The following is a 19009-nucleotide window of genomic DNA, read 5'->3' on the forward strand; positions in this document are numbered from 1 at the left end:
CGTGAGCGGCGCGCTGCTGTGACGTCACGCTCATCAGGCCGCGCCTTACGCAACGGCCACTCCGCTGTTGATAGATAGATTGCCCGGCCTTATCTGCGTCCAGGCGTGGACTCCGCCGCCGCTGGGATCTCCCACCCGCGCCGCGGGCAAAGATAAACACTTCTCAGTAGCGCTCTGGCCCGTACTGAAGGACTCCGTGCCCGAAAGCGACGCCCTTCTGAATCAACCTCGGTCTGCGGTCTGGTTTCTCTTAAAAAAATTTTGACGTGGTCATTTCACTTTACGTCGACCTTTTTGCTTACTGCTAAGAATTTCAGCCGGCCAGAGTGGCCGAGCGGTTCTAGGCGCTACAGTCTGGACCCGCGGGACCACTACGGTCGTAGGTTCGAATCGTGCCTCTGGCATGGATGTGTGTGATGTCCTTAGGTTAGTTCGGTTTAAGTAGTTCTAAGTTCTAGGGGACTGATGACCTCAGAAGTTAAGTCCCATACTGCTCAGAGCCATTTGAACCATTTTTTTTTGTAATTTCTCGGTAATAGAGTAATGCAATAGAGATGGATCTCCTCTGCTATTCACGCACAGTACGTTACGTTTACTTACATTGAGAGTAAACTGCCAGCTTTTGCACCAATCGCGAAACCTCTGCAGCGTAGACAAAACGACATCGTTCTGTTGGGGGATAATGTCCGACCACATGTTCCCAGTGTTGTTTCGACAACGTTCCAGTCGTTTAATTGGGGGGGGGGGGGGGGGCTTACGCATCCTCTATATAGACGATCTCTCCCGATCCGATTTACAAATTTATAGAGCCGTGAACACATACATTTCGTGACCGTCAATTGGCTTCGGATCAAGGGATGCGCGCGTGCCTACAATCTTGCTTCCACAGTCTGGCCCCGCACCCTGTAGTTACTGATTCAGATTGTTTATTGTTGTTGTCTTCAGTCCTGAGACTGGTTTGATGCAGCTCTCCATGCTACTCTATCCTGTGCAAGCTTCTTCATCTCCCAGTACCTACTGCAGCCTACATCCTTCTGAATCTGCTTGGTGTATTCATCTCTTGGTCTCCCTCTACGATTTTTACCCTCCACGCTGCGCTCCAATGCTAAATTTGTGATCCCCTGATGCCTCAGAACATGTCCTACCAACCGGTCCCTTCTTCTAGTCAAGTTGTGCCACAAACTCCTCTTCTCCCCAATTCTATTCAATACCTCCTCATTAGTTATGTGATCTACCCATCTAATCTTCAGCATTCTTCTGTAGCACCACATTTCGAAAGCTTCTATTCTCTTCTTGTGCAAACTATTTATCGTCCATGTTTCACTTCCATACAAATACTTTCAGAAACGACTTCCTGACACTTAAATCTATACTCGATGTTAACAAATTTCTCTTCTTCAGAAACGATTTCCTTGCCATTGCCAGTCTACATTGTATATCCTCTCTACTTCGACCATCATCAGTTATTTTACTCCCTAAATAGCAAAACTGCTGTACTACTTTAAGTGTCTCATTTCCTAATCTAATCCCCTCAGCATCACCCGATTTAATTTGACTACATTCCATTATCCTCGTTTTGCTTTTGTTGATGTTCATCTTATATCCTCCTTTCAAGACACTCTCCATTCCGTTCAACTGCTCTTCCAAGTCCTTTGCTGTCTCTGACAGAATTACAATGTCATCGGCGAACCTCAAAGTTTTTACTTCTTCTCCATGAATTTTAATACCTGCTCTGAATTTTTCTTTTGTTTCCTTTACTGCTTGCTCAATATACAGATTGAATAACATCGGGGAGAGGCTACAACCCCGTCTCACTCCTTTCCCAACCACTGCTTCCCTTTCATGCCCCTCGACTCTTATAACTGCCATCTGGTTTCTGTACAAATTGTAAATAGCCTTTCGCTCCTTGTATTTTACCCCTGCCACCTTCAGAATTTGAAAGAGAGTATTCCACCCAACATTGTCAAAAGCTTTCGCTAAGTCTACAAATGCTAGAAACGTAGGTTTGCCTTTTCTTAATCTTTCTTCTAAGATAAGTCGTAAGGTTAGTATTGCCTCACGTGTTCCAACATTTCTACGGAATCCAAACTGATCTTCCCCGAGGTCCGCTTCTACCAGTTTTTTCATTCGTCTGTAAAGAATTCGCGTTAGTATTTTGCAGCTGTGACTTATTAAACTGATTGTTCGGTAATTTTCACATCTGTCAACACCTGCTTCCTTTGGGATTGTGATTATTATATTCTTCCTGAAGTCTGATGGTATTTCACCTGTCTCATACATCTTGCTCACCAGATGGCAGAGTTTTGTCAGGACTGACCGGGTCCCGGTATCGCCATCCAAACAGCGCCGTACTAGTGTCGGCGTTTAGTTCTGGGCTAGGCCGGCTGCGTGCGTGCTCGCCGCTGCAGGCCATCTGTTCCCTGTCGCCGCGTTTGCAGTGAAGCGATCGACGCGGAAGTTCGTAGCGCCAGTCCTGCGGCGTCGCGACGTCCGCCGGAAGTGGTCGCCACGCTGTTAAACTCGCCACTGCTAAACTAAACACAGGCGCCGTTTTATATCAGCGACTTCCTTGTCTCCGTCCGCAGTGAACTGTCCAGAGAAATTTGCGACCGGGGTGACGATTTCTCGGTGGGAAGGACGCACCGTGTTGTCTAGGACGGACAAGCGTCGGCAGAGTTGGAGGAAGCCGAGGCGTGTCCCAGGCAAGCGTGACGAGACGCTCGCTGCCCACGTCGAGTATCAACACTTTGCCTTCCGCACGTCTCGTACAAATGCATTCGCTTGGCGCCGGCAGCGCTAATTCGAATTACTTGTCACCTTTTCGTTGATGCCAAGCTTCAAACACGTTGACTTTTGCGCGCTTTAATTTTTCCGGAAATCCTCTATTTCGCCGTATCGTTCCACAAACACGAATTTTCTTTTCAAGTAACGTGTTTGCATTGTTCTACATTGTTAAAGTAATTATCCATGTAGATGTGATGCCACTTTCCATAAAAAAATGGCGTGTGACTAGGGTCCCCCGTCGGGTAGAGGTTTCGCCTGGTGCGAGTCTTTCGATTTGACGCCACTTCGGCGACTTGCGCGTCGATGGGGATGAAATGATGATGATTAGGACAACACAACACCCACTCCCTGAACGGAGAAAATCTCCGACCCAGCCGGGAATCGAACCCGGGCCCTTAGGATTGACAGTCTGTCGCGCTGACCACTCAGCTGCCGGGGGCGGACTTTCCATAAGAAGGTGTCAATAGTTCCATCACTGTTTTTGGTAAAGGTTGTCCACCTCCGGAATATACACTACTGGCCACGAAGATGACGTGCTGCAGACGCGAAATTTAACCGACAGGGAGAAGACGCTGTGATATGCAAATGATTAGCTTTTCAGAGCAATCACACAACGCGCTGACATGAGGAAAGTTTACAACCGACTTCTCATACACAAACAGCAGTTCACCGGCGTTGCCTGGTGAAACGTTGTTGTGATGCCTCGTGTAAGGAGGAGAAATGCGTACCACCCGACTTTGATAAAGGTCGGATTGCAGCCTATCGCGATTGCGGTTTATCGTATCGCGACATTGCTGCTCGCGTTGGTCGAGATCCAATGGCTATTAGCAGAATATGGAATGCGTAGGTTCAGGAGGGTAATACGGAACGCCGTGCTGGATCCCAACGGCCTCGTATCACCAGCAGTCGAGATGACAGGCATCTTACCCACACGACTGTAACGGATCGTGCAGCCACGTCTCGATCCCTGAGTCAACAGATGGGGACGCTTGCAAGACAACAACCATCTGCACGAACAGTTCGACGACGTTTGTAGCAGCACGGACTATCAGCTCGGAGACCGTGGCTGCGGTTACCCTTGACGCTGCATCACAGACAGGAGCGCCAGCGATGGTGTACTCGACGACGAACCTGGGTGCACGAATGGCAAAACGTCATTTTTTCGGATGAATCCAGGTTGTGTTTACAGCATCACGATGGTCGCATCCGTGTTTGGCGACATCGCGGTGAACGCACATTGGAACCGTCTATTCGTCATCGCCATACTGGCGTATCACCCGGTGTGATGGTATGGGGTGTCATTGGTTACACGTCTCGGTTACCTCTTGTTCGCACTGACGGCACTTTGAACAATGGACGTTACATTTCAGATGTGTTACGTCCCGTGGCTCTACCCTTCATTCGATGCCTGCGAAATCCTACATTTCAGCAGGATAATGCACGACCGCAAGGTGCAGGTCCTGTACGGGCCTATCTGGATACAGAAAATGTTCGACTGCTGCCCTGGCCAACACATTCAAGACCTCTCACCAATTGAAAACGTCTGGTCAATGGTGGCCGAGCAACTTCCTCGTCACAATACGCAAGTCACTACTCTTGATGAACTGTGGTATCGTGTTGAAGCTGCACGGGCAGCTGTACCTGTACACGCCATCCTAGCTCTGTTTGACTCAATGCCCAGGCGTATCAAGGCCGTTATTACGTCCAGGGGTGGTTGTTCTGGGTACTGTTTTCTCAGGATCTATGCACCCAGATTGCGTGAAAATGTAATCACATGTCAGTTCTAGCATAGTATATTTGTCCAATGAATACCCGTTTATCATCTGCATTTGTTCTTCGTGTAGTAGCAATTTTAATGGCCAGTAGTATATCTTGAATGAGCAACTGTATCCCGTACTCGAATTACACAGCATCCGAATGAGTATGCCATATTTCGTAATTTTCGACGGATTGTAAACTTTAAATTTTAAACTGTCCGCGCCATGTTATCATTCCTTCATCAGTTGAGATGTTTTGACTTAGATTAAACGTTTCTTCAAACTTTTTGGAAAAATTACTGATTACGAATAGCACTTTGAAAGCCGGTCGGTACTACCCCGTTTATTGTTGTTGTCGGAAAAAAGGCAAGAATGATAATATTTGCCTGAATCGGTTGCGGGACATTGTTTTCCGAAATATGTGTGTCTATAAACGGAATCGTTGACCAGTAATCATCGATACTTGCTTTTCTTACAATTCCCATAAGGATAACAAGCTCAAACCATTTTCTAAGTTCAGGTCCCGTAACGTCGATAAATTTGGCATTTCTTTTTAATCCTGTTTCCTTCTATTGCAATTTTGTCTGTAATACTTGTTGGTTTCGTTGCTAATATATTTAAGTAGATCGTTCCCAATACATAATTCTACGATATCCACGACGCTCTGTGTATCTTTGGGAAATATGCATGGACCCGGAGATCCTTCAAATTTATTATTGGTACTCAGTAAATCATAGTCTGTCTTCGTCTGATTCATCCGAATCAGTTGGCAACCGTAGCGTTCGCCGAATTCTTCTTGGTATTATTTCACTATCTTCCGACGATTCTGATTCACTTTCATTTTTTTGGTGTCCAATGTCTTCTTCCCTATCGGCCTAGTCGTCCGGAACGTCAGACAAAACGACCGCGCATTCATCGTAAATAATCGTATCGTCTCTTTCGTCTGCCATGATGAAAGTGCACAAGTACTTATAAAAACAAAAAAGTTGTTGGCGTTTCTGACATTGTTACCTAAACAAAACACCAACACAATGGAAAAGATACTAAAGTGCTCTCACCTGCCACTGCGAGATACTTTTTGCTCACGACGCCACTGGGGTGGCGCCGGTCGGCAAATTGTTAATAACTCTCCAGACGATATTAATAGTAACCTCAGTATTTTCACAGACGATGAACTTAGAATACCGTCTGCAAAAAGCTTGACAAGTATTCAGTCCGATCTTGATAAGATTTCAACACGGTGCAAACTTTGGCGACTTGCTTTTATTCGCAATTCATAAACTGTGCAGTTCGCAAAATGAAGAGACGTAGAATCGTACGACTACAATAGCAGCGAGCTACTGTTGGAATCGGCCAACCCATACAAATACCTATTACATTTAGTAGGAACATGAAGTCGAATAATCACACAGGCTTAGTCGTACATAGAACAGGTGGCACACTTCGCTTCATCGTTAGAATACTGGGTAACTCAATCCCTCTACTACAGAGCAGATTGCTTGCAAATCACTCGAGCGACCAGTTCTAGAATATTACTCAAGTGTGAGGGACCCGTACCAAATACGACTAATGTGGGAGTGTGTCGGAGAAACCCTGAAGAAAGTCAATTAGCAGACACCTGAGTGTGGTTTGAAACGTTCTCGGGATCACCACGAGAGGTCAACGCTAGCTCAGTGAATCGTTCACGTGATGTTCATTGGACTGTTTCCTGTAAACACGTGCCACGTCAGTGCTCTTGGAAGAGAGCTGTGGCGGTGACGTGTCTCTGTTGTTGTTCCCGCGTAGTGCGTTGCGTAGATGGAACTCTGCCGCAAACTTCGTATAGAAACTGCTAGGCATTCCATCGCGCGCTGGAGCTGTATTAAATTCTAGCTAGCGGTAAAGCATGGGGAACTGACATGTCCCGCCTCCCGCAATTTTATAGGACGTTCGATCTCGTTTAGATTACGGCAGCGTCGTCTGCTGATCAGCCCGTATTTCCTACCTCAAGATATTAGACACTGTCCACATGACGGCATTCGGATATCAAGAGGAGCCTCTCGGAGCAGCCCAGATCTGAGACTGTGTGCAGAGGCTGGTGAACCACACTTCTGGATTCGGCGACGTATCCTGTTGGCTCCACAGGCGGTGTCTCCTCAGTCATTGGCATTTAGTGCAGTGGTCCAACCCAATTTTGAAACGCTGTTCAGGAATCGTACCCTGAGACCGAGCCATTCGGCATACGTGCTACTGACTGTCTCAAGGATCTGAATCTGTCAGACCTCCAAGTACACAGCCAGGGATGGACCGCGTTGCCGCCTTGGTCTCTTCAGCTGTCCAGACTATTTTAAGCTTGACGCGGTACAAGAAAACTTGTACTCAACGTTTTGAGAACTTTGTTCCTTTCATTTTGAGTAGGTACCAATGTTTCACCGTTGTTTATCTGGACGGATCACAGCAAAAGAATGTCCTCGGCTGTACCGCTAATTCCCATGATAGTGTTTCCAAAGTGCGTCTTCTGGAACAGTTTAGAAATTACCGTGCCGAGTTATATGGCAATATGATGGCACTGGAGAAGATGCAGAGACATCACCATACAAGGTTCTTGTCTGTTCAGCCGGCCGAAGTGGCCGTGCGGTTAAAGGCGCTGCAGTCTGGAACCGCAAGACCGCTACGGTCGCAGTTTCGAATCCTGCCTCGGGCATGGATGTTTGTGATGTCCTTAGGTTAGTTAGGTTTAACTAGTTCTAAGTTCTAGGGGACTAATGACCTCAGCAGTTGAGTCCCATAGTGCTCAGAGCCATTTGAACCATTCTTGTCTGTTCCGATTCGCTTAGTGCATTACAAGCACTTCACCAGATGTGTCCAGTAGAGTATACGTGACCGAATATCTCCAGTAGACCAGTTGATTCAGCTCATCCGTGACTCCTTATAGCGGCTCCAACACATTGGCAAGGAGGTGAGCTTTTGCTGGATTCCTGGACACATTGAGATACAGGGCAACATGGCCGGTAAAGCCGCCAAGGAAGCATACTGGTGTGGTGTGCCATCCCGCTGCACGCCATTATCTCACTATGTGCCTGTGGGGGACTGCATGGTTGCAGGTTACAGAAACATAGCGCGGTCGCTTAAATGGACCACACAGGCATGGCCGCTTGAACGATGTTCTGCGTACGAATGTTTCAGTTGGACCACTTTTTTCGCTTTGTGATAGGTGGCGCTGTAATAGTCACAAACAAATGGCTCACAATTTTGGACGAACAGTTGGTAACAGGTAGGTTTTTTAAATTAAAATACAGAACGTAGGTACGTTTGAACATTTTATTTCGGTTGTTCCAATGTGATACATGTACCTTTGTCAACTTATCATTTCTGAGAACGCGTGCTGTTATAGCGCGATTACCTGTAAATACCACATTAATGCAATAAATGCTCAAAATGACGTCCGTCAACCTCAATGCATTTGGCAATACGTGTAACGACATTCCTCTCAACAGCGAGTAGTTCGCACATCCATTGACAATGCGCTGACGCATGTTGTCAGGCGTTGTCGGCGGATCACGATGACAAATATCCTTCAACTTTCCCCACACAAAGAAATCCGGGGACGTCAGATCCGGTGAACGTGCGGGCTTCGACAACCAATCCACCTGTCATGAAATATGCCATTCAATACCGCTTCAACCGCACGCGAACTATGTGCCGGACATCCGTCATGTAGGAAGTACATCGCGATTCTATCATGCATCTTGTAGTAACATCGGTAGAACATTACGTAGGGAATCAGCATACACTGCACCATCTATATTGACATCGATAAAATGGGGGCCAGGTATCCTTCCTCCCATAATGCCGCACCATACATTAACCCGCCAAGTTCGCTGATGTTCCACTTGTCGCAGACATCGTGGATTTTCCGTTGCCCAATAGTGCATGTTATGCCGGTTTATGTTACCGCTGTTGGTGAATGACGTTTCGTCGCTAAATAGAACGCGTGCAGAAAATCTGTCATCGTCCCGTAATTTCTCTTGTGCCCAGGGGCAGAACTGTACACGACGTTCAAAGTCGTCTCCATACAATTCCTGGTGTATAGAAATATGGTACGGGTGCAATCGATGTTGATGTAGCATTCTCAACACCGACGTTTTTGAGATTGCCGACTCTCGCGCAATGTGTCTGCTACTGATGTGCGGATTAGGCGCGACAGCAGCTAAAACACCTACTTGGGCATCCTCATATGTTGCAGGTCGTGGTTGAGATTTCACATGTGGCTGAACACTTCCTGTTTCCTTAAATAACGTAACTATCCGGCGAACGGTCCGGACACTTGGATGCTGTCGTCCAGGATACCGAGCAGCATACATAGCACACGCCCGTTGGGCATTTTGATCACAACAGTCATACATCAACACGATATCGACCTTTTCCGCAATTGGTAAACGGTCCATTTTCACACGGGTAATGTATCACGAAGCAAATACCGTCCGCACTGGCGGAATGTTACGTGATACCACGTACTTATACGTTTGTGACTATTACAGCACCATTTATCAGAAATCGAAAAAGTGATCCAATTAAAACGTTCATATTTCTTTACGTACTACACGAATATGTAATAATAATGGGGGGGGGGGTTCGTCTTTTTAAAGAAACGCAGTTGATATCCGTTTGACCTATGGCAGCGCCATCTAGCGGGCCAACTGTAGCGCCGTCTGGTTTCCCCTCTTCAAGGTAGACAAGTTTCATTCTTTGTAGTTTCTTCGTTTGACGCCTATTTCGTGAGATATTTGGACGGGTCACGATCAATGGACCACCATGTATGCTGATATTGGAGCAGCCCTCCACCATCGTCGCCGATAGTGATTCAGGTATTAGAAGTGTGTTGAAATTTAGTGAACTGTGAGACCTCATCGTTAAGTTGGTCGGAATGGGAACCAGACGTTAATGCATTATATATATACTGCTCGGCGTGTTGGGGACAGCTTTCGTCCCTACCCGCATGATTGGCAGGCTGAATTTTCTTCAGGGCGTGTAGCGATGTAAGCTCTTTCTCAACGCGACGCATACTGATATCTGTATCTAGTCAGTTTTGAGCTCTTGTGAAAGCTTGAATGAGTTCAAATCGCGCACGTACAATACGCACGCACAAGGCTGGGTTTTACTAACACCACATTTGTTTTGTTTCTGTTAACAATAAGAAGAAACCGACTTGAGTCACAATTTCGTTTGCAGTTGCCGTACGAGCACCAACAGCTTCCCTTCTGTGCAGTTTCCGCTCAGCGACAGTGTCAGAGTGAAAAGAGAATTTGTATCTGGCGTGGAGGGGAGAACGGAGAATACTGCGCCGAAGCTAATCTCTCTACACGACGACCGTGGCTATTACGTTTATTGCGTCGTGAATTTGGCCTGTGGATCTCTGGGCAGTTCGGTACATCTAACAACAGGAGCATCAAAGTGAAGAGAGTGGAGGATAATTTTCTAAATTTTCCGAAGGAGGAATAGGCGTTAGAGAGAGTGCCGAAGTGTGGCGGTTGTGCGTGTATGGCTAATTTGGCGGTTCTGGAGCGGTCGTGCGGTGATGGTGCGGACTCTGCGGTGTCTACAGCAGCTGCGCGCACCACGATGGTGATTTATGGTGGGTGGTAGGCGGGACTCATGGAATAGGCGCGGAGGCGAGGCCAGCGTGGCCCATGGCGGGAGCCGCTAAGCGACACCTCTGAGAGCCGGGCCCAGCAGCAGAGACACCACAGGAACAAGCAGAGCAGCAAGAGCAGCAGCGTAGAGCGCGACAGCCAGAGGAGCGCGGAAGACTGGCAGCCTCTGGGCACGAGACACGACGCACCGCAGCGCAGCGCCGGAGCGCCGCCATGATGGGCAGCGAGGAGGCCCTCCAGCCGGACGTCATCATGTTCCAGCACCAGCAGATCGGTGAGTGGCCGAGCGCGCTTCACACGCTCCCCCCCCCCCCCCCCCCCCCCCACCAGTCGCGGCCCTGGCAGACGTCTTCACGCCGGCGTCAAGTGGCGCGTGTTGCACCGAGTCCAGGCATCCGTTAGGCTGGTGCAAAAGTTCGTGGCATTCTTCTGTTTTATGTTGTCATTATGGTTACTATGGATATGTTGTTGTTGTTGTGGTCTTCAGTCCAGAGACTGGTTTGATGCAGCTCTCCGTACTACTCTATCCTGTGCAAGCTGCTTCATCTCCCAGTACCTACTGCAACCTACATCCTTCTGAATCTGCTTGGTGTATTCGTCTCTTGGTCTCCCTCTACGATTTTTACCCTCCACGCTGCCCTCCAGTACTAAATTGGTAATCCCTAGATGCCTCAGAACATGTATTACCAACCGATAACTTCTTCTTGTCAAGTTGTGCCACAAGCTCCTCTTCTCCCCAATTCTGTTCAGTTCCTCCTCATTAATTACGTGATCTACCCATCTAATCTTCAGCATTCTTCTGTAGCGCCACATTTCGAAAGCTTCTATTCTTTTGTTGTCCAAACTATTTATCGTCCATGTTTCACATCCATACATGGCTACACTCCATACAAATACTTTCAGAAGCGACTTCCTGACACTTAAATCTATACTCGATGTTAACAAATTTCTCTTCTTCAGAAACGATTTCCTTGCCATTGCCAGTCTACATTTTATATCCTCTCTACTTCGATCATCATCAGTTATTTTACTCCCTAAATAGCAAAACTCCTTTACTACTTTAAGTGTCTCATTTCCTAATCTAATTCCCTCAGCATCACCCGATTTAATTTGACTACATTCCATTATCCTCGTTTTGCTTTTGTTGATGTTCATCTTATATCCTCCTTTCAAGACACAGTCCATTCCGTTCAACTGCTCTTCCAAGTCCTTTGCTGTCTCTGACAGAATTACAATGTCATCGGCGAACCTAAAAGTTTTTACTTCTTCTCCATGACTTTTAATACCTACTCTGAATTTTTCTTTTGTTTCCATTACTGCTTGCTCAATATACAGATTGAATAACATCGGGGAGAGGCTACAACCCTGTCTCACTCCTTTCCCAACCACTGCTTCCCTTTCATGCCCCTCGACTCTTATAACTGCCATCTGGTTTCTGTACAAATTATAAATAGCCTTTCGCTCTCTGTATTTTACCCCTGCCACCTTCAGAATTTGAAAGAGAGTATTCCAGTTAACATTGTCAAAAGCTTTCTCTAAGTCTACAAATGCTAGAAACGTAGGTTTGCCTTTCCTTAATCTATTTTCTAAGATAAGTCGTAGGGTCAGTATTGCCTCACGTGTTCCAACATTTCTACGGAATCCAAACTGATCTTCCACGAGGTCGGCTTTACCAGTTTTTCCATTCGTCTGTAAAGAATTCGCGTCAGTATTTTGCAGCCGTCGCTTATTAAACTGATAGTTCGGTAATGTTCACATCTGTCAGGAACGTCTTTCTTTGGGATTGAAATTATTATCTTCTTGAAGTCTGAGGGCATTTCGCTTGTCTCATACATCTTCCTCACCAGATGGCAGAGTTTTGTCAGGGCTCGCTCTCCCAAGGCTATCAGTAGTTCTAATGCAATGTTGTCTACTCCCGGGGCCTTGTTAGGTCTTTCAGTGCTCTGTCAGCCTTCACGCAGTATGGATTTATTTATTGATTTACATTTTTTGATTTGTAGTTCAAAAATGATTCAAATGGCTCTAAGCGCTATGGGACTTAACATCGGAGTCCATCAGTCGCCTAGACTTAGAACTACTTAAACCTAACTAACCGAAGGACATCACACACATCCATGCCCGAGGCAGGATTCGAACTTGCGACCGTAGCAAGCGGTTCCGGACATTTGTAGTTCACTATTGCTGTTCGAGTTTACATATTGTCGTTTGGAGACAGTGATTGAAGCTGTGGACTCTAGAAAATGGAGAGCCAATTGGAGATATCTGAACCGTTCCGATATATTCTTCTTTTTGAGTTCAGTAGATGGGTTAAAGCAGCGCAGGGCGCCAGAAACATTAGCGCCAGTATGGGGATAACGCCACTGGACAGATCACGACAAGAAAATGGTTTTCTCGTTTTAAGGAGGATGGTTTCGTCATTACCGACTCTCCATGTTCAGGAAGACCTTCGGCCTTTGACGAAGATCGTTTAAACGCATTAATCCGCATTGGTCCACGTCAGTGTACTAGTGAACTATCAATCGTCATCAACTGTGATCATTCCACCATCTTGCGAAGTTTTCATGCAGTGGGGAAGGTTCGAAAATTACGTGTATGGGTACCGCACGCCATAAGCCAAAATCACAGAAATATGCTTGTCTGCTTGCTCGTCGTCAATTGTCTCGTGAACAACAGCGACCTTTTGTCTCTTGTGTCGTTACTAGTGGGGAGAAAAGATCAAGACGACTGTTTGAAGTGATGCTACTCCACGATAACGCTCGCTTGCATTCTGCTAGACTAACACAAAACGCTATACAGGAGTTGGCTTGGGAAGTCATTCGACAGCCACCTTATTCACCCGATCTTACGCACTCAGATTTAACTTTCTCCGCCCACTGTCGAACAACCTGCAAGGAACTTCCTTTCCGGATGGAAGTGCGCTCCGAACGATGGCTTGATAAGTTCTTCGCCTCAAAACCAGACTTTTTCTGCAGTCGCTGAATCGAAGAGCTACCCCAGCATTGTCAGAATGTTGTAAATACACTCCTGGAAATTGAAATAAGAACACCGTGAATTCATTGTCCCAGGAAGGGGAAACTTTATTGACACATTCCTGGGGTCAGATACATCACATGATCACACTGACAGAACCACAGGCACATAGACACAGGCAACACAGCATGCACAATGTCGGCACTAGTACAGTGTATATCCACCTTTCGCAGCAATGCAGGCTGCTATTCTCCCATGGAGACGATCGTAGAGATGCTGGATGTAGTCCTGTGGAACGGCTTGCCATGCCATTTCCACCTGGCGCCTCAGTTGGACCAGCGTTCGTGCTGGACGTGCAGACCGCGTGAGACGACGCTTCGTCCAGTCCCAAACATGCTCAATGGGGGACAGACCCGGAGATCTTGCTGGCCAGGGTAGTTGACTTACACCTTCTAGAGCACGTTGGGTGGCACGGGATACATGCGGACGTGCATTGTCCTGTTGGAACAGCAAGTTCCCTTGCCGGTCTAGGAATGGTAGAACGATGGGTTCGATGACGGTTTGGATGTACCGTGCGCTATTCAGTGTCCCCTCGACGATCACCAGTGGTGTACGGCCAGTGTAGGAGATCGCTCCCCACACCATGATGCCGGGTGTTGGCCCTGTGTGCCTCGGTCGTATGCAGTCCTGATTGTGGCGCTCACCTGCACGGCGCCAAACACGCATACGACCATCGTTGGCACCAAGGCAGAAGCGACTCTCATCGCTGAAGACGACACGTCTCCATTCGTCCCTCCATTCACGCCTGTCGCGACACCACTGGAGGCGGGCTGCACGATGTTGGGGCGTGAGCGGAAGACGGCCTAACGGTGTGCGGGACCGTAGCCCAGCTTCATGGAGACGGTTGCGAATGGTCCTCGCCGATACCCCAGGAGCAACAGTGTCCCTAATTTGCTGGGAAGTGGCGGTGCGGTCCCCTACGGCACTGCGTAGGATCCTACGGTCTTGGCGTGCATCCGTTCGTCGCTGCGGTCCGGTCCCAGGTCGACGGGCACGTGCACCTTCCGCCGACCACTGGCGACAACATCGATGTACTGTGGAGACCTCACGCCCCACGTGTTGAGCAATTCGGCGGTACGTCCACCCGGCCTCCCGCATGCCCACTATACGCCCTCGCTCAAAGTCCGTCAACTGCACATACGGTTCACGTCCACGCTGTCGCGGCATGCTACCAGTGTTAAAGACTGCGATGGAGCTCCGTATGCCACGGCAAACTGGCTGACACTGACGGCGGCGGTGCACAAATGCTGCGCAGCTAGCGCCATTCGACGGCCAACACCGCAGTTCCTGGTGTGTCCGCTGTGCCGTGCGTGTGATCATTGCTTGTACAGCCCTCTCGCAGTGTCCGGAGCAAGTATGGTGGGTCTGACACACCGGTGTCAATGTGTTCTTTTTTCCATTTCCAGGAGTGTATATACAGGGGGTCCAAAAAGTCTCTCCGCAGTGCCGTATGATTGTTGGCCTGGCTGGGTTATTTCTCTTCAGTTGGACTCTCCCAACATTACACTGTTTCAGCCGGCGGTGGTGGCCGAGCGGTTCTAGGCGCTACAGTCTGGAACCGCGCGACCGCTACGTCGCAGGTCCGAATCCTGCCTCGGGCATGTATGTGTGTGATGTCCTTAGGTTAGTTAGGTTTAAGTAGTTCTAAGGTCTAGGGGAGTGATGACCTCAGATGTTGAGTCCCATAGTGCTCAGAGCCATTTGAACACTGTTTCAGAACGCAGGCTTCAGCGGCCGGTGTCATAGTGATTAAAATTCTTCTGGGTATTATGCCGCGTCATTGCTAAAACCTAACAACAATAATAAACTAAAACCGACGGTTCGGCCGAATTGCAACGGCCTTCAGTGGTGCCCTGAGGAAGGCGGTTGCAATTCGGCCGAACCGTCGGTTTTAGTTTATTATTGTTGTTAGGTTTTAGCAACGACGCGGCATAATACCCAGAAGAATTTTAATCACTATGACACTGTTTCGTTTATCTCAGCCAGCGTCAGTAGTATCGTTGGTGTGTGTCGTTACGTGTTGGCGTGAACGTTTCAGTTCAGTTCCTTTGTTCGTTTGTTTCGTTTTTGTCACTGTTAAAATGCTAACCATTGAAGAACGTGTGTTTTTGATCGAACAAGTGTTCAAAGCTGACGGTAAATACACAGTTTCAGTTCGTCAAACATTTAATTCAGTTTTCCCGGAGACAACATTTCCACATCGTGATACTGAGCGAGATTTGATTAACAAATTTCGAAGTACGGGTTCAGTGACAGATGCACCGAGAAGTGATCGTCCTAGCGTTTTGTTTGAGGATATACTACTCGATATTTCCGGTAAAATGTCCACGAGTCCGAACAAGTCAGTAAGAAAACCAGCCCAGGAAATCGATGTTAGTGTCGGAACGGCCCACACAGCTGTAACGAAAAAATTAGTAGTTTTCCGATACAAAGTGACAGTCGTGCAAGAGCTGAAAAATACTGATCATGGTAAGAGACTACATTATTGTCAGTGGTTCAAAAATTTCGTTCAACAAAATGGAAGGCATATCCTTAATGAAACGTTTTTCACTGATGAGGCGTGGTTTCATTTATCCGTGTACGTGAACTCGCAAAATTCTCGTATGTGGAATACTGCAAATCCATTGTGTATTCATGAGGAAGCACTTCATTCTGTCAAAATAGGAGTTTGGATTGGAATTTCTAGACGTCGGATTGTGGGTCCCATATTTTTCAAAGAAACGATGAACGCACGACGATACTGAAATGATATTCTGTACCCATTCATAGGAGAACTTGTGTTAAGTCAAATACTGAACGGTTATTTTCAACAAGATGGTGCAACCGCGCATTCAGCTCGCGTTTCAATGTCACTGCTTGCTGATGTTTCTGGTGATCGCATAATTTCACAGGGACTTTGGCATCCACGATCGCCTGACCTAACGCCACCAAACTTTTTCTTCTGGGGTGCACCGAGCAACTGTCTATAAAAACCGTCCAAAATCCATCGATTTGAAAACTGCAATATCTACTTTCACTGCTTATGTTACAGAAGAGATGTTACAGCTTGTGTTTGGAAACATGATTAGACGAATTGAATTGTGTGTTCAACAACAGGGGGGACACTTTCAACATTTAATATGAAGATTTGTAAGTAAAGATGAATATTCAGTAAATTCATATCTTGTATTTCAGTGAGTTTCATTTCGGCATATTCACTGCGGAGAGACTTTTTGAACACCCGGTATTATTGACCACTAAAGTCTCTATTATGTGCATCTGTCGTGTTTATTTTGAAAAAAACGCTACTAACTTAGCACCAACCGAATACACACGCAGCGAACCGCTGTGTGAGCACTTCGCACTGTACCGGTTATTTAGGGCTTCTTCCCGTATGGAGCGGAAAACACTGCTTAAACGGCTCTGCCTGCGCTATAATTAGTCAGATGTTCCCTTCGCAGTTCCTGCCGTAACAGTACGTAGTCGGTGGAGGAATATCTCTATAGATTGACACATGATTCTGGTTCTTGAAATTTTGCACAATTTTGCAAGTAAGCTTTACGCTATAATTTATCTGTCAGCTCAGGTTTTGCAGCATCTGCGCGGAAGACTGCCACGCGTCAGACAAAGCAGTAACCATTGGTTTCCCTAATCTTTGTATACGTTCATTATTCCTGTTAATCCTATTTCGTTGGGTTGCACGGACTTAAGCGATATTGTGGGACAGGTGACACAAGTGTTTTGTTAGGAAATGTTATCTGTAGACTGATTTCGAGTATCCTACCAGTGAATCAATATGCAGAGTGATTCACGAAGATATGTAAATATTTTAGTATGTAATTCTACAAGTAAAAGTAAAGAAAAAAGTTCATATAAACATAGGCCCGCAAATGTTTAGTTATGGAGCTACGGCTAATAATAGGTTTTGCCTGAAATTTAGCAACTTCGCTAATGTAAAGCCATCGCAAAACTGTCCGAGGTTAAAGTGAAGCACGATTTCCATCTATTTTATTGTTATTGGCTTGGTGAATCTAATAAAACATGTCCCAGACATGTATCTGCAGTAGTTTTCCAGAACATCCAGAGATGCAAAGACTATTACACAAGTAAATTTGTTTACTTTCCATTATTTATTTATTTCTCGTTCGATCTGCCAGATACATTTTACAAAGAACAGATGAGATTAATATAAATCACAATAAGCGTTTGGAAGTTACAATGTGGAAACAAATTATATCGGTTATTACATTACAATTACGTCAGGGAGGCTACATTTTTACATTAAATGGAACAAAAATCGCATAAATTGAAGACAATTAATTACACAGTGACATTAAGATCATGGAGTCATTTCCTGGCATTGTCCGTCAACTTGTGGAGCGACATTAGAGGGTCGTCTCTGAAACCATGAATGTTACAAACCAGAAGATGGTCCATTGTTTGTACCTCGCCACAGTCATAACACGAATCGTGTGTATAGCCCCATTTGGTTGTCTGCTGTCTTCATCGTCCAACTCCCGTGCGAAACGTGTTTAGAGCCGACCAGTGTTTCCTGTTGAGATTGAAGCCTCCAACCCTTTCGGTTGGGTCGTGGATTAGGTGATGGTTTTCCACGACGCCTCTTCTCAGACCCTGCCATGCATTCTCCCATTCAGCACCGAGACCCTCTGTGCCCAGTGTTCTGCTCCAGACGGTAGGTTTCCTGGACTTGAGTCTCGTTGGTCCTCGCATGTCGGCATTTATGGGTAGCCTTGGGTTTGCTTCCATTTTTCTACTATGTCCTGGGTCGCTTTCTCTGTACGTATGGAAGCAGGAGCGATGTTTGCCAGCACCGGAAGCCACTCGACGGGGGTTCGCCTGAGAGTGCCGGTGACGGTTCTCAGAGGGGCATTTAGTTGTACATCCACTTTTTTGGCGTGCAGGTTTCTGCTCCAGACTTTTCCATTAAGAATGTTACTGTTGGCAAGCCCCAGAAATGGATTGGTCGTGGTGCTAGACGTCTGTGGCCACCCAGATCGCCCGATTTAACACTAATGGATTTTTGTGTATGGGGATGGATTAAGACATAGTTTATGAGCGCAAAGTCGGTACACGTGAGGCATTCCTTGCTCGCATTATGAATGCAATAGCGCAAATTAAGAACAACCCTGTGAAACTGAAACGAGCAACAAAATCTGTTCACACACGTGCAGCTAAATGCATCGAACTCGGTGGACACATTTTTGTACATTATTGTCAAATTCTATATACACTGTACAGCTTCCTTAACACTGAGCTTTGTTTTTTTCCCGTTTTACAAATGGTTCAAATGACTCTGAGCACTATGGGACTAAACATCTATGGTCATCAGTCCCCGAGAACTTAGAACTACTTAAACTTAACTAACCTAAGGACATCACACAACACCCAGCCATCACGAGGCAGAGAAAATCCCTGACCCCGCCGGGAATCGAACACGGGAACCCTAGCGTGGGAAGCGAGAACGTTACCGCAGGACCACGAGATGCGGGCCCCGTTTTACATGAATTCACGTGTGCTATGGTATTAATAAAGGGCCGGCCGGTGTGGCCAAGCGGTTCTAGGCGCTACAGTCTGGAACCGCGCGACCGCTGCCTCGGTCATGGATGTGTGTGATGTCCTTAGGTTTAAGTAGTTCTGAGTTCTAGGGGACTGATGACCTCAGCAGTTAAGTCCGGTAGTGCAGTTTCAGTTAACGTTATTACCATCATTTATCCAAAATTAAATTTTCTACAACTTCTGTTGAAAACTTTGTGCAATTATCTGGAATTTAAAAAAAATAACAAATTGGGCCAAGCAGTTAGTAAA

At 46.7% G+C, this 19009-nt stretch overlaps 1 protein-coding gene across 17 annotated transcripts in view; it reads left to right on the forward strand.

Moving 5' to 3' along the window:
• Nucleotides 1–19009, forward strand: part of LOC126213414 (eukaryotic translation initiation factor 4 gamma 1-like) — a 786084-nt gene that overhangs the window by 212410 nt on the left and 554665 nt on the right. Inside the window, exon 2 of one of the 17 annotated variants that reach the window (XM_049941151.1) lies at nucleotides 9753–10448. The exons of the other annotated variants lie outside the window; for them this stretch is intronic. Within the exon in view, the coding sequence (XP_049797108.1) occupies nucleotides 10388–10448 (61 nt within the window). The 5' untranslated portion in view covers nucleotides 9753–10387. The remainder of the gene's footprint in view (nucleotides 1–9752; nucleotides 10449–19009) is intronic. 17 annotated transcript variants of the gene reach the window in all.

The sequence above is a fragment of the Schistocerca nitens genome, chromosome 11, assembly GCF_023898315.1.
Source record: "Schistocerca nitens isolate TAMUIC-IGC-003100 chromosome 11, iqSchNite1.1, whole genome shotgun sequence".
Taxonomy (NCBI): domain Eukaryota; kingdom Metazoa; phylum Arthropoda; class Insecta; order Orthoptera; family Acrididae; genus Schistocerca; species Schistocerca nitens.